This window comes from Hemiscyllium ocellatum, chromosome 5 (genome assembly GCF_020745735.1).
Source record: "Hemiscyllium ocellatum isolate sHemOce1 chromosome 5, sHemOce1.pat.X.cur, whole genome shotgun sequence".
NCBI classification, from domain to species: domain Eukaryota; kingdom Metazoa; phylum Chordata; class Chondrichthyes; order Orectolobiformes; family Hemiscylliidae; genus Hemiscyllium; species Hemiscyllium ocellatum.
In genome coordinates this window covers 39,489,246-39,505,858 of record NC_083405.1, presented here as the reverse complement: position 1 = coordinate 39,505,858, position 16,613 = coordinate 39,489,246, and the positions used below count along the sequence as shown (strand labels likewise).

General features: G+C 44.8%; 1 protein-coding gene across 1 annotated transcript in view; it reads left to right on the top strand.

Annotated features, from left to right (window-relative positions):
- The first annotated feature begins 14,996 nt into the window (after positions 1-14,996).
- Positions 14,997-16,613, top strand: part of fam221a (family with sequence similarity 221 member A) — a 54,568-nt gene continuing 52,951 nt past the window's right edge. The window contains exon 1 of the mRNA XM_060825406.1: positions 14,997-15,061. Within this exon, the coding sequence (XP_060681389.1) occupies positions 14,997-15,061 (65 nt within the window). The remainder of the gene's footprint in view (positions 15,062-16,613) is intronic.

Here is a 16,613-nt window from a genome sequence, read left to right as displayed (position 1 = left end):
TATAAATCAGCTCTTGGGAGTTGTTCAAAACCTTCCAGTTCAGTTTTGTTTCAGTTTCTTCAACCATCCAGCTTTCCTCAACTATCTGTGACAACATATCTTGAAAACCCATGAAAAGTCAGGAACTTATCACATTTCAGGTCACAAATACAAATTCACATTTCTTACTAAATACATACTGGAGTCCTATTCTGCACTTTGCCATTTTGAGGGCAGCTGTCAAAAAGACAAGGTTCATGTCTAATCCTGTTGTTCAAGGGCAACCAGTCAAATACCTGCAACAGGTGAGCACAGCCAACATAAGACACCTCTCACTTCAGGTCTACTGCAGAAATTCTGACAGGAATCAGGTCTTTGAAACAACTGACTCAGTGAGCAGCGTTCAACCTCTCTCCTCCAGAAAAGCAACTGCTCCATTAGATGCAAATCCAGCCTGCCTTCCTCCCCACTCAGCAGTACAAGTGTATTGAGCAAATATATTCAGCTGTACAACCAACCCATTGAGAAAGGCCCATAGCTGACTTCAGTTAATGCATGTGCTCCTTACTTTACATATCTGACCGCTCCAATAAATCAAAAACACATTGCCACCTTCCTCACAGTGTAAGAGCAATCACATCCAGAAGCCTGAATATACCAGGTGCATCTTCCTACATGCACCATGTCACCAGCATGTGCAGAGAGAATATATTGTGGAGCACGTGCCTTTACCGTAAACTGTTTTAAAACACCGACAATCAAGTCCTACTTAACTTTGAAAAACACAACATTCGGCTTTAATTCGAATTCTAAACGAAACCTGAGCATATCTTCACTCATTCCAGCCCGTATGCAGAGAAGTTCAAGCGACCATAGCGATAAATTGAGAAGCCAGTGAGGAACAGACTGCAGCCTGCACCGGTGCCTTACCGTGTGTCCAGCCTCTGACCCAGAGCAGAGCCCACTGCACCGAAACAGCCTTGGACACTCCCCCAAAATGTGGAGGGAAGCACTAGGGAAAACACTTCCTGAGAGAGATTGCAGTGCTAGTGGGTTCTGACAGCAAGGTCCTCATTTAGAACCGTCTGGGCACCCAAAAATTGAGGTTCACAATGTCACTTCAAATCAGATATTACAAAGGAAATTACAACAGCACTGTGCATAATTGGACGGACTTGTTCCCCACAATGTTCAGTCCATTTGCCGAGCGTTATTATTAAAATTCTCATCAACAATGCGTTTGTGATGACTATTTTTGCTGATGCTAAAAAGATTCCAAGAAGCATCAAAACATGGGGATTTACCCCAGTTAGTATTACTTATTAGCGTTTATTATTTCGTACAAATGAACATTCTTCAGTGGCTGGATTCTCCCGGGAAGTCCTCTGTTCACGTTTTAATTCTTATGCCTTCCACAAAGGCCTTTATTCACCACGTGTTCACCGTGTTTCCACGAATAATAAATCGAATACAATAACTTAAAAAAAAGTCATTGTTCAATGTGAAACACAAGGTAATGAATTTGGCAGAAAGACATCTAATGATCCCATTGCAGTGTCAGAAAGTTACAAATGATTGGAAAATCATAAAGTAAACGAATCAGATGATGAAGAGCCTGCTTTCCAGTAACTTTTCATTGGAATTTTGAGCACACATCATTTAGCAGTTATATTCGCAATTAGATTGCCTGTAAATATACTCATTAATGCAATGCCAGGTTAATAAGCTAAAAATATTCATTTTGGGCAAGCCTTTTTTTTCTTTTAAATACCCCCACACTACCGCCTAATGGCAGCAGAGCTTATTTTCCCCCAGCACCCATGTTGTGTGCAGATGTAGGACGTAGTGGAGAACTAGTGCAGAAACTATTATTCATATTCTACTGCCCGGAAGAACAGAAACACGTGAGTTGCCAGTGACAAGCAGTGCCCTTCTCATCATGCCTAGATGATCAAAAAAAAGTGAAAGGGAGGATAGGGATTAAATCAAAATAGAATCTGAGGAGCAAATAAAACACTCCACGCCCTGCAGTGCCCACCTCTCCCTGAAAACCTCATGGGTGCTGGGAGACAACACGTGCTCCTTCTCTAGAGACACCGGGTTTGGGGCAAGTTTATTTTCTTTCTTTTGTTTAAATAAACCCCACACTACCACAAAACAGCTGTAATGCTTATTTTCCCCAGCACCCATGTTGTTAGAGTGCAGGTGCAGGACGCAGTGAAAAAATGAGTGCAGGAGACTTTATTCATATTCCACCACCAGGAAGAAAAGCAACACCTGAGAGTGGCCACTGACAAGCAGTGCCCTTCTTATCAGAGAGCAATGCCTAGATCATCAAAAAAAGTGAAGGGAGGACGGGTAGGGATTAAATCAAAATAGAATTGGAGGGGGAAATAAAATTCTTCACACCCCGCAATGCCCTTCTCTCCCTGAATACCACAAGGGTGTTGGTAGACACTGTGTACTCCTTCACCAGTGACACATAGATTTTGAGCAAGTTTACTTCCTGTGCAGGTGTAGGACACAGTGAAGATCAACAAGTATGTAAATCTTTATTTGTATTCCACCACCAGGAAGAAAGGAAACACCAGAGTGGCCAGTGACAAGCAGTGCCCCTCTCGGCAAAGGGCAATGCTGCATGATCAACAAAGCGATGGGAGAGCAGGGATTATATCAAAATAGAGTTATAGAGTCAGTCATAGAGATGTACAGCATGGAATCAGACCCTTTGGTCCAACCCGTCCATGCCGACCAGATCTCCCAACCCAATCTAGTCCCACCTGCCTGCACTTGGCCCATATCCCTCCAAATGTCTTAAATGTTGCAATTGTACCAGCCTTCACCATTTCCTCTGACAGCTCATTCCATACATGTACCACCTTCTGCATGAAAAAGTTGGCCGTTAGATCTCTTTTATATCTTTCCCCTCTCACCCTAGCCTATACCCTCTAGTTCTGGACACCCCTACCCTAGGAAAAAGACTTTGCCTATTTATCCTATCCATGCCCCTCATGATTTTTGGAGGGGAAATTAAAGGACTTCATTCCCTGAACAGCTCAAGGGTGTTGGTGGACACCACGTAATCCTTCTCCAGGGAAACATGGGTTATGGGTGAGTTTTTTAAAATTTTAGTTTTTCCCCTATTTAGCACAGAGTCAGTCCCCTAAACTGAGGAGATTCTAAATCTCCTGGTTATGTATTTTTTTTCCCAGCACCCATGTTGTATGTGTGCAGGTATGAGACAGTGAAAGACTTTATTAAATCTTTATTAATTTTCCACCGCTCAGAAGAAAGGAAACACCACGGTGGCCAGTGACAAGCAGTGCACTTCTCATCAAAGGGCAATGCTGCGTGATCACAAAAGTTAAGCAGAGAGCAGGAATTTAATCAAGATAGAGTTGGAAGGGGAATTAAAACACTCCATTCCCTGGGGTGCCCACTTCTCCCTGAACAGCTCAAGAACGTTGGTGGGCACTGCATGCGCCGTCTCCAGGGAAACACGGGTTTTGGGCAAGTTTTTTTTTCTTTTTCTCCTCAAAACCAACAGGAACACACTGACTGTGACCCAGCCAGCACAGAGGTCAGTTTCCTAAACTGAGGATATTCTAAGTCTCCTGGTTATATGTTTTTTTCTTTTCTTTTATAAAACCAGCCAAACAGCAATCGCGCTTATATTGTCCCCAGCACCCATGTTGTATGTGTGAAGGTGTGAGACACAGTGCAAGAAAACAGGTGTACAAATCTTTATTCATTTACCACCACTCGGAAGAAAGGAAACACCAAGGTGGCCAGTGACACGCAGTGCACTTCTCATCTAAGGACAATGCTGTGTGATCAAAAAAAATGAAGGGGAGAGCAGGGATTAAATCAAAATAGAGTTGGAGGGGGAAATAAAACACTCTACCCCCTGTGGTGTCCACCTCTCCCTGAACAGCTCAAGAGTGTTGGTGGACACCGCGTGCTCCTTCACAGGGACATCCAGGTTTTGGGCAAGTTTATTTGGAACTGCAGTAATTAATTCAGTTAACTTTTTGACTGAACATCAATTTCAACTTAAAGCTTCTTTTAAGATATGTGATAGTGTAAACTTCAGAACTTTAATAATTGGTTCTAAATTGAAGGGAGCAGCATTAAGTCTGTCTGGAAGTGACAAGGACAAATGGGAATTGGTAGCAGTTAGCAATGTCTGGGAAAAGAAGAAGTTGAAGCTCCTTAAACAAAATTGTTTTAACAACCACTTGATAAATGGTAGCCTTATTCACAAGGATAAATGATTATCCTGTAGAAGAACTTAAGGAGCAAACTGCAGGAAAGTTGTGTCTTCAAATAGACAGTCAGTGTGAAATCTAACAAGGAATGGGGTAAGTACTTATAAGAAAACAACTTTCATAGATGCACTGTAGAAAGCATTCTATCTGGATGCATCTTGGCTTGGTCCAGCAACTGCTCGGCCCAAGATCGTAAGAAATTACAGAGAGTTGTGAACACAACCCAGTCTATCACACAAGCCATCCATTGAGTCGGGAGTGTGGTGCTGGAAAAGCACAGCTGGTCAGGCAGCATCCAAAGGGTAGGAGAATCGACGTTTCGGGCATAAGCCTTTTATCATGTTTCCTTTTGCCTGAAACTCGATTCTCCTGCTCCTCGGATGCTGCCTGACCGGTTGTGCTTTTCCAGCACCACATTCGAGGCTCTGATCTCCAGCATCGGCAGTCCTCATTTGTTCCCATCCATTGATTCCAACTGCACTTCTTGCTGTCTCAGAAAGGCAGCCAACATCATCAATGAATCCCCCAGTTATAATCTCTTATCTCTTCCATCAGGCAGAAGATAAAAAGCTTAACACACATGTCAACAGGTTCAAGAAAAGCTTCTTCCCCACTGCTATTAGACTTCTGCATGGACCTCTCAAATTTCAAATCTAATGTTGATCTTGCTTTTTGTGAACCTTCTTTGCAGCCGTGACTTTGTATTCACTGCTCTCATCTATCAATTTATGATCTTTGTATAGTATGATCTGCTTGAACTGCATGCAAAACAAAACTTTCACTATATCTAGGTACATGTGACAAGAATAAATCAAACCAAATCAAATCAAAAGCAGCAAACTTGATGGTTCCAGAGAAGTAATCAATATTGTAGATGAAAATGTTATGAAGATGTGGGTGTACTGTACCTTTAAGAGAGTTAAATGCTAGCAAACTAACTGACAGCACCAAGTGTTCTGAATAAGGTAACAATGTAACACTGGGTTGAAAGCTAGAGTAGCCGGTTGCCTGGAGACAAAAAACAGAATTGAATTAGGCCAGTCAGTTTAAATTAGACCCTGAAAAATACCAAATTCTAATCAAGTTTGATTTTTGTATATTAGCAATCTTAAAAGCCTATGACACAATCTGATGCTTTGGGGATTTAAGACCGGAGAAAATTGAACAGTTGAGAGGAGATCTGCCACACTACCAGCATTTGGAGACTACCCAAAAAATAACTTGCTTAAAGGTATCTTTATTGAGCAGTAACCAGTGAATCAGAATACCCAAGAAGAAGCAAAGAAGACTGAGGATGATATGAAGAGAAGATTTGATATCTGGCTGGTTTTGAAAACTTGAATTTTTAGTAAATCTTAAGCAGGGTGGGGGGTTGTGGTTAATTGGACTATTATTATAGAAGGGAAGGTAAAAGATAGGTAGAGGAAGGAGTTGTAAATAATTGTTAGTTAATTATTCTCTGTTATACTTTAAGAAAAAAATTGTTAATTTTCGCTTTACATAGTTCTTGGCCTCTCGAATTTTCACAGATTACTGCACGGGATAAATCTTTTCTGTGTTACTGGTTTAAATTAAGCAGGAGGATTTACCCCGTGTCATAACAAAAGAATCTAAAGGATCATCAATAATGTCACACCCTGAACTTGAAGAACAGAAAATACCATAAGAATTTAACTCCATGATTCTTTAGCAGAAGAACTTCAAGAAATAACACTATGCAAAGATCTAACCCTGTACACAAGACAGACACTGTTGGTTGGAATCGTAGTTAAATTCCACAATTAATCAGGTATTAACTCAGTTGAGTGGTGACGTTTAAGTTACTTTCTTGATTGGTTGTATTTCAGTTGCTACAAAGAGTATGGTGCTGGAAAAGCACAGCCAATTAGGCAGCATCCAAAGAGCAATAGAAACAATGTTTCCAACATAAGCTCTTCATTAGGAATGAGGGAGTGGCCCAAGGGCATTGAGAGGTAAATGGGAGGGGCGTGGGACTGGGGGGCGATGGCAGCTGAGAATGCGATAGGTAGATGAAGGTGAGGGTAATGGTGATAGGTCAGAGAGGAGGGTGGTGCGGATAAGTGGGAAGGAAGATGGACAGGTAGGACAGGTCAAGAGGATGGTGCAGGGTTGGAAGGTTGGATGTGGGATAAGGTGTGGGGAGGGAAAATGAAGAAACTGGAGAAATCCACATTGATCTCATGTGGTTGGAGGGTCCCAAGGCAGAAGATGAGGCGTTCTTCCTCCAGGCGTCGGGTGGTAAGGGTTTGGTAGAGGAGGCCCAGGACTTGCATGTTCTTGGAGGAGTGGGAGGGGGAGTTAAAGAGTTCAGCCACGGGGCGGTAAGGTTGTTTCTTGTGTATGCCCCAGAGATGTTCTCTGAAGTGTTCCACCAGCAGGTATCCTGTCTTCCCAATGTAGAGGAGACCAAACCCCAACATCATCATCAAACCAATGGACAAGGTGGAGCAGTGGTAGTTTGTCACACCAACCTCTACACCTCTGAAGCCAGGCGCCAATTCACGGACATCTCCTCCTACCGCCCCTTGACCACAACTTCACTACCCATCACCAAAGCATCATCTTCCAGACCATACACAACCTCATCACCTCAAGGGAGCTCTCACTGAAAGCCTCCAACCTCATAGTCTAGGAACTCCACACCATCCGGTTCTACCTCCTACCCAAAATTCACAAACCTGACTGTCCCGGTCGACCTATCGTCTTGGCCTCATCTCTACATTCTTGACACCATCCTATCCCTCCGGTCCAGGAACTCCCACCTACGTTCAGGACACCGCCCATGCCCTTCACCTCCTCCAAGACTTTCATTTCTCCAGCCTCCAATGCCTCATCTTCACCATAGACATTCAGTCCCTCCACAACATCTATCTGCCATGATGAAGCCCTCCATTTCTTCCTCTCGCATCTACTCCACCACTACCCTTTCACGCATTCATTTGGCAGCTGGTCCTCACCCTTAATAATTTCTCCTTTGAATCCTCCCACTTCCTCCAGACCAACGGGGTAGCCAAGGGCACCCACACGGGCTCCAGTTATGCCTGTCTCTTCGTTGGATATGTGCAACAGTCCAACGTCTGGAGCTACAATGGCATGCCATTCCCCACCTCTTCCCCCGTTACATCAATGACTGTATTGGTGCCACCTCGTGCTCCGTTAAGGAGGCTGAACAGTTCATCAACAATACTAACACATTCCTCCCTGACATTAAGTTCACCTGGACCATCTAAGAACCTTCCTCCCCTTCCTGGACCTCCATTAACGGTGACCGACTCAAAATGGATATCTACTACAAACCCACTGACTTCCACAGCTACCTGAACTACACCTCCTCCCACCCTACTTCCTGTAAAAACACTATCCCTTATTCCCAATTCCTCCGTTTCTGCCCCATCTGCTCCAAGGAGGATCAATTCCACCACAGATCATACCAGATGGCCTTCCTCAATTACGGCAATTTCCCCTCCCACGTGGTCGGTGATGCCCTCCAGCGCTTCTCATCCACTCCCCACACCTACACCCTCAAATCCCACCCCCCCCAACCGCAACAAGGTTAAAACTCACCTAGTCCTTACCTCCCACCCCACCAACCTCTGGATACATTGCATTAGCCTCTGCCATTTCTGCCACCTAAAACAGATCCCACCATTATGGATATATTTCCCTCCCCATCCTTATCTGCATTCCGTAAAGACCATTACCTCCATGACTTCCTTATTCGGTCTACGCCTCCCCACCAAACCATGCTCCCTATCCAACTCCTTCCCCTGCCACCGCAAGAATTGCAAAACCTGTGCCCACACCTCCCCCGTTACCTTCATGGAAGACCTCCAAGGAGCCTTCCACATCTGACAGATATTTATCTGCACTTCCACACATGCCATCTACTGTATCCATTGCTACCGATTTGGTCTCCCCTACCCTGGGGAGACAGGATGCCTACTGGTGGAACACTTCAGAGAACATCTCTGGGACACCTGCATTAACCAACCCCACCGTCCTGTGGCCAAACATCCCCCTCATTCCACCAAGGATGCAGGTCCTGGGCCTCCTCCATCGCCAAACCCTAACCACCCAGCGCCTGGAGGATGAACGACTCATCTTCCACCTTGGGACCCTCTACCAACTTGGGGTCAATGTGGATTTCACCAGTTTCCTCATTTCCCCTACTCACACCTTATCCCACATCCAACCCAGCACCGCCCTCTTGACCTGTCCTACCTGTCCATCTTCCTTCCCACCTATCTGTACCACTCTCCTCTCTGACCTATCAATTTCATCCCCAACTTCATCTACCTATCACATTCTCAGCTACCTTCACCCTGACCCCCACTCCCTTATCATTTATCTCTCAGCCCCCTTGGCCTATCCCCTCATTCCTGATGAAGGGCCTATGCTCGAAATGTCAATTGTCCTAATCTTTGGATACTACCTGACCAGCTGTGCTTTTCCAGCTCACCACCACACTCTTCAACTCTGGTCTCCATCATCTGCAGGGCTTACCTTCTCCAATGTATTTTGGTTACTATATGCAATAATGTTTAAATACCTGTTTTGGTATTTGATTGTCTGCAAGATCATAGAATCCCTACTGTATGTGAAGGCCATTCAGCACCTTGAGTCTACACTTACCCTCTGAGGGGCATCCCACTCAGACCCAGCTCCATACACTTTCATGTAACCCTGCATTTCCCATGGCTAATCCATCAAGCCAGCATACCTAGATAGTGTGGGCAATTTAGCATAGCCAATCCACCTTACCTGTATACCTTTGGATGATGGGAGGAAACCCAAACATAAAGTGCAAACTCCACACAGTCACCTGAGGGTAGAATCAAACCTGGGACCCTTGTGCTGTGAGGCAGTACATAAGAACATAAGTGAGTATAAAACTCACTGAGCTCGTGGAACGCGGCTTAGTTTGTGGAGAGCGGTCAGCAGCATGGAGCGAATACAAAACACACTGAGCTTGAAGAACGCAGCCTACTCTGCAGGGAGCGGTCGGAGAGAGAAACAACAACAGCATGGAGTGAGTAAAAAACTCATTGAGCTCAGGGAACACAGCCTAATCTGCAGGGAGCAGTCGGAGGGAGGATCAGGTGAACCAGTAACACAGAGTGAGAATAAAACTCGCTGTCGCTGTGAAAAATACTGGAGGGATGTCACAGGGAAGCTGTGACCTGATTGGCTGGTAGGAAATCTGCAGCAAGTTTGAAAAAGAAGAATTAGCAGAGAAGTATTAGAAATTAACTCATAAATTTATATAAATTAATAAAGTAACAAACTAAGTAATGATGGCTGGGCAGGTGATATGCTGTAGCTGTATGACGTGATAATTGGCTGATCCCATTGTGAACTGTAGTGACCTCATCTGCAGCAAGTATTGGTTGCTGAAGGAATTCCGGCTCAGAAGTGATGAGCTGGATCTGAGCTTCAAACACTGTGGCACAACCGGGAGGGAGTAAGTTACCTGGATGCTTTGTTTCAGGAGGTAGATTATGTAATTCAATTTCGGTCACTGATCAGGGACAGCAGGGTGTGATTGCAAGTGAGGCAGGTAGGGGATTCCTGAGTTCAGAAATGGAGGAGCCTCAGCTCTGACCTTGTCCAACAGGCAAGGTACTTGCTCCTTGTGTGGATTAGGAAAAAGGCTGTGGGGAGGATGAGCCAGCTGGCCACGGCACCATAGTGCAGGAAGCCTTTCAAGATGGGAGAGCAAAAAGACAAATGGTAGTTATAGAGAATTCTATAATTAATGGGATAGATAATATCCTTTGAACGTCAGATCGGGAGTCCTGCATGGTGCGGTGCTTGTCCAGTGCCAGGGTGCAAGATCTCTCTGATTGGCTTGAAAAGATATTGCAGCAGGAAGGGGCGGATCCAATTGTTGTGGTCCCGTTGGGACAAAAAATATAGGGAAGGCTAGGAAAGAGGACCGGTTTGGGGATTATCAGGCACTAGGAACATAACTAAGAGTAGGTCCTCAAGGGTCATAATCTCTGGATTACTACCTGAGCCACATGTAAATTGGCTTAGGGAAGAGAAATTTAGGGAAGTAAACACATGGCTAAGGGAGTGGTGTCAGAAAGACGGGTTCCATTTCATGGGGCATTGGCATCAGTTTTGGAACAGGAGGATCTGTACCGATGGGATAGTCTCCACCTGAACTGATCTAGAACCAGTGTTCCAGCAAAAACAATTAGTGAGTCAGGGGGAAGGGAAGGAGAAAATGACAGGAAGTATGATGATAAATGAAAAGGTAAGCAGCAGGTTAGTATGTGTGCAGGTGGGTTTAAGTACGAGGCAGACTATGAAAAAAGTAAAAAAGAAGAATAACATAGGAGTTATTATTAGAGATACTGGAAATCATGAGGATATGAAAATTAACATAACGGCACTTTACCTGAATGCTCACAGCATTCGTAACAAGGTCGATGAGTTAACGGCACAAATCATCACGAACGAATATGATTTAGTAGCCATTATGGAGACGTGGCAACAGGATGGTCATGACTGGGAGTTAAATATCCAGGGGTATCAGACGATGCAGAAGGACAGACAGGAAGGTAAGGGAAGTGGTGTGGCTCTGATATTCAAGGATGACATCATGGCAGTGCTGAGAGGTGATACAGTTTCTCTGGAGAATAAGATTGAATCCTTTTAGGTGAAAATTAGAAATTCTAATAAGAAAAAAATGTCACTGATAGGTGTAGTCTATAGGCCACCAAATAATAACATCACATTGTGGTAGGCACGACACAAAGAAATAACTCATGCCTATAAAAATGGTATGGCAATTATCATGGAGGATTTTAGTCTACATGTCGATTGGTCAAACCAGCTCAATCAGGGTAACCTTGACGAGGAGATCATTGAGTGTGTCTGCGATAGTTTTCTTGAACAGTATGTAATGGAACTGAGGGAGCAAGCTATCCTAGATCTTGTCTTGTGTAATGAGACAGGAATAATTAATTACTTCATAGTTAGGATCCTGTTTGAAGGAGCAATCACAGTATGGTTGAATTTAGAATACAGATGGAGAGTGTGAAGATAAAATTCAATGCTAGGGTCCTGGCAAACAACAGAGACCACAATATGATGAGGTAGGAGTTGGCTAAAGTAGACTGGAAACAAAGACCTTATGCTGGGACAGTTGACGAGCAGTGGAGGACTTTCAAAGCAATTTTTCAAAGTGGTCAGCAAAAGTATATTCCAGTGAAAAGGAAACACGATAAGAAGTATTCTGCCATGGGTGAAATAGGGAGGCTATCAAATTGAAAGAGAAGGCATACAAAGTGGCCAAGATCAGCGGGAAACTAAATGATTGGGACAGCTTTAAAGGTCAACAAAAAGCCACAAAAGAAAATATAGATCATAAGAAAAAAACTAGCACAGAATATAAAGACAGATAGCAAAGGTTTCTAACAAATGTGACTCCACTGTTTAAAAAGGGTGGTAAACAAAAAATGGGAAATTATAGACCATTTACCTTAACTTCTGTAGTGGGGACATTGCTTGAGTCTATTATCAAAGAAGAAATAACAAGGCATCTACATAGAAATTGTCCCATTGCGCAGACACAGCATGGGTTCATGAAGGGCATTTCATCTTTACTGATTTTTTGGAATTCTATGAAGACATTACAAGCATGGTGGACAACAGGAACCCAGTAGATGTGGTGTACCTAGATTTCCAAAAGGTCTTCAACAAGGTGCCATGGATAGAGGATTGGTTGATGAACAGGAAGCAAGGAGTGGAGATATGTGAGTAATAAGAGAATGATCAGGGAGAAGGTAGGGCCAGTCAGGGACAGCGTAGGGAACTTGTATGTGGAGTCTGAGCAAATAGGGGAAGTCCTAAATGAGATTTTTGCTTTGGTTTTCACTAAGGAAAGGGACCTTGTTGTGAATGAGAACTTTGAGGAGCTGGGAAACAGGCGTGAACAGATCAAGATTGATGAAGGTGATGGGCTGGAAATTTTGGCAATCGTTAAGATTGATAAGTCTCCAGGAACCAGACCAGATTTATCCCAGGTTGCTCCAGGAACCTGAAGAAAGGAGGTTGCTAAGCCACTGGCAAAGATCTTTACTTCCTCACTCTCCACAGGAGTTGGACTGGAGGATTGGAGGGAGGTAAATGTTGTTCTTCTTTTCAAGAAGGGGAATAAGGAAATCCCTGGCAATTACAGACCAGTTAGTCTTACGTCTGTGGTCAGCAAGGTTTTGGAAATAATTCTGAGGGATTGGATTTCTGACTACTTGGAAAAGCATTGAGTGATTAAAGGCAGTCAGCGTGACTTTGTGAGGGGCAGGTCGTGCTTCATAAATCTTATTGAGTTATTTGAGGGGGTGACAAGACATGTTGACAAAGGTCAAGCAGTGGATGCGATGTATATGGACTTCAGCAAGGCATTTGATAAGGTTCCCCATGGTAGGCTCATTCATAAAGTAAGGGGGTATGGAATATAGGGAGATTTGGCTGTCTGGATTCAGAATTGGTTGGCTGACAGAAGGAAGAGAGTGGTTGTAGATGGAAAGAATTCTGCCTGGAGGTCAGTGGTGACTGGTGTCTCACAGGGATCTGTTCTTTGTAGTTTTTATAAATGACTTGGATGAGGAGGATGAGAGGAGGGTTAGTAAATTTGCCGATGACACAAAGGTTGGAGGTGCCATTAATAAGTATCGAGGGCTATTGAAGGCTGTAGCACGACATAGACAGGATGCAGAGCTGGGCTGACAAATGGCAGATGGAGTTCAACCTGGATAAATGCACAGTGATGCATTTTGGAAGGTCGAACTTGAATGCTGAATACAGGATAAAAGATAGAATTCTTGGTGGTGTGTAGGAACAGGGGGATCTTGGTGTTCAAGTGCATAGATCCCTCAAAGTTGCCACCCAAGTGGATAGGATGGTCAAGAAAGCATATGATGTTTTGGCTTTCATTAATGGGGGATCAAATTTAAGAGTAGAAAGGTTTTGCTGCATCTCTACAAGACCCTGGTGAGACCACACTTGGAATATTGTGTCCAGTTCTGGTTGCCCTATTATAGGAAAGATATGGAGGCTTTGGAGGGTGCAAAGAAGGTTTATCAGCTTGCTGCCTGGGACTGGAGGGTTTGTCTTATGAAGAGAGGTTGACTAGGCTCGGACTTTTCTCTCTGGAGAGAAGGAGAAGAGAGGGGACCTGATCGAGATATACAAGGTAATGAGAGGCTTGGATAGAGTTAATAGCCAGAGACTTTTCCCCAGGGCAGGATTGACTGGCACAAGGGGTCATCGCTTTAAGATATTTGGAGGAAGGTATAGAGGAGACATCAGAGGTAAGTTCTTTACGTAGACAGTTGTGAATGCATGGAATGCATTGCCAGCAGTGGAAGCAGAGACATTAGGGACATTTAAGCGACTGCTGGATATGCACATGGACAGCAGAGAATTGAGGGGTGCGTAGGTTAGGTTATTTTAATTGAGATTAGGAATAATCCTCAGCACAACATCATGGGCCGAAGGGCCTGTTCTGTACTGTACGTTTGTATGTTCTATATTCTACGTTCTATAATTCGGTGCTACTCTGGTTGGCAATCAGTACTAATGGTGTGCCTCAGAGAGCAATGTTGGGACCGCAATTATTCACAGTTTAGAGTTGGGGACCACGTAGTGTATCAAAGTATGCAGATGACACTAAGGTGAGTGGCAGAGCAATGTATGCAGAGGACATGAAATTTTACAGAGGAACATAGTTTAAGTGAATGGGCAAAGGTCTGGCAGATGCAATACAACGTTAATAAATGTGAAGTTATACATTTTGGTAGTAGTAACAGTAAAAGTACTATTGCTTGCATGCAGCTATGCAAAGGAACCTGGGTGTCCTTTTGCATGAATTGCAGAAGGTTGGTTTGCAGGTGCAATGGGTAATTAGGAAGGCAAATGGAATTTTGTCCTTCATTGTTAAAGGGATTGAGTTTAAAGCAGGGAGGTTATTTTGCAGCTGTATAGGGTGCTGGTGAAGCCACACCTGAAGTACTGTGTGTAGTTTTGTCCTGCTTACTAGGGAAAGGATGTCCTAGCTCTGGAAGGGGTGCAAGTGAGGTTCACTAGTTTGATTCCAGAGTTGAGGGGGTTGACTTATGAGGAGAGACTAAGTAGACTGGGATTAAGAAGAATGAGAGGGTGATCTTCTCGAAACATATAAAGTTAAGAAGGGAATAGATAAGATAGACATGGTTCCACTGGAAGGTGAAACTAGGACAAGAGGTCATAGCCTCAAAACTAAGGGGAGCAGATTTAGATCAGAACTGAGGAGGAACCCCTTCACCCAGAGGGTTGTGAATCAATGGAATTCCCTGCCCAGTCAAGTAGTTAATACTACTTCAGTAAATGTTTTTAAGCTAAGATAGATTTATTTTGAACACTAAAGGATTTAAGAGCTAAAGTCAGTGCAGCTGAGGCCAAGAAAAGATCAGCCATGATCTTATTGACTGGCAGAGCAGGCTCGAAGGGCCAGAGGGCCTACTCCTGGTCCTATTTCTCATGTTCCTATGGCGTGATATAAGTTGTGCATAGGTATTGTATATCACACACAGTGAATTTTTATACGTTGTGTCTAATGTCGTACCTGCACTCTATCGTACACTCAGTGCACTATATCCAGTATGTGTTGACATACTGTGTACTCTCTTCACCCTCGTGCACCTCTGGTTGCTGGGCGATCCGTTCCTTAGCAACGGGCGGATGGAGCGGATCAGTTTGGACAAGGACGCGGCGGCCGCTGTCGACGCTTATGTCGATTATCGGAGGTGAGAGCCCGCTTCCCCATGCCTCCGTCCGCAGATGTGTGCGAGTGTGGACCCAACCCTGCGCCGTGTCCGCTCCTGGCCTGAGCGAAGGCGGAGAGCGCGCCCCGCAGTCACCGGGCTTAGAGGGCCCAGCTCTGCGCCGGCACACAGGGCGATACCGCTGGCAGGAGGTCTGCTGCTGACACAGCGTCATCCTGTGGAGCTGGCTGTGAGCAAACATACTCCCACGGCCGAGGTTTACCTGCCCGGAGTCTGTCTGTCTGGTACTGGGGTCTGTCGCGGATCAGAGAGTATCCGGGATTGGGATGGCTGTCTGGGATTTGGGGTGTCTCTCTGGGATTAAAGTCAGTCTGGGATTAGGGTGCCTGATTGGGATTGGGATGTCTGAAATTGGGATCAGTCTGGGATTAGGCCATATCTGACATTGGGGTGTCTCTGGGACTGGAGTTTGTCTGGGAATGGTTTCTGAGTCTCTGGGATTGGCATTAGGATCTATCTAGAATTTAGGTGTCTAAAAATGGGGTGTCTTGGATGGAGATATTTGTGGAATTGGGATGGGTTTGGGACTTTGATTTGGCTAAATTCAGAATATCTCTGCAAAGATTCCTGATGAAAGGATTTTGGCCGAAACGTCGATTGTCCTGTTCTTCGGATGTTGCCTAACTGCTGTGCTTTTCCAGCACCATGCTTTTGTCTCTAATCTCCAGCTTCTGAAGTACTCACTTTCGCCTTGTCTCGGCAATGAAGTCTGCCTTGGATTGAAGTTTGTCTGGAAAGTTGTTCTTCCTGGTACTTTGGTTTGTTTGGTATTTGGGTTTTACTGGAATTGGGATCTGCCCAGTGATTAGGGTCTGACTAGGACTGACCTTTGTCTGGGGTCAGGGTCTGTCTGGTACTTGGGTTTATCTGAAACTGAAGTTAAAAAGCTGGAAAAGCACAAGAAGTCAGGCAGCATCCGAGGAGCAGGAGAAACGACATTTCAGGCATAAGACCATCAGGAATGTTGGGGGTGTGGGAGAGGGCTGAGAGATAAATAGCAGGGTGGGACTGAGTGGGTGGTAGCTGGGAAGGCGGTTGCAGATGGGGGGTGATGTTGATAGGGTGGATCAGATTGGTGGGAAGGAAGGTCGACAGGTGGGACAGTTCAAGAGGGCGGTGCTGAGGTGGATGGTTGGATCCAACTCGGCTGGGATGAAGTGGGGGAAGGGGAGATGATGAAACTGTTGAAATTGACATTGATGCCCTGTAGTTGGAAGGTCCCAATGCAGAAGATGAGGCGTTCTTCCTCCAGGATTTGCCAGTGGAGGAGGCCCAGGACCTGCATGTCCTTGGCGGACTGGGAGGGGGATTTGAAGTGGTTGACCACACGGCGGTGGGTTGTTAGGTATCCCAGAGACGTTCTCTGAGATGCTCTGCGAGTTGGTGTTCTGTCTCCCCAATGTAGAGGAGACCACATCAAGAGCAACAGACACAGGACATAAGGTTTTTGGATGTGCAGGAAACTCTCTGCCAGATGTGGAAGGACCCTTTGGGGCTTTGGAAGGATGTGACG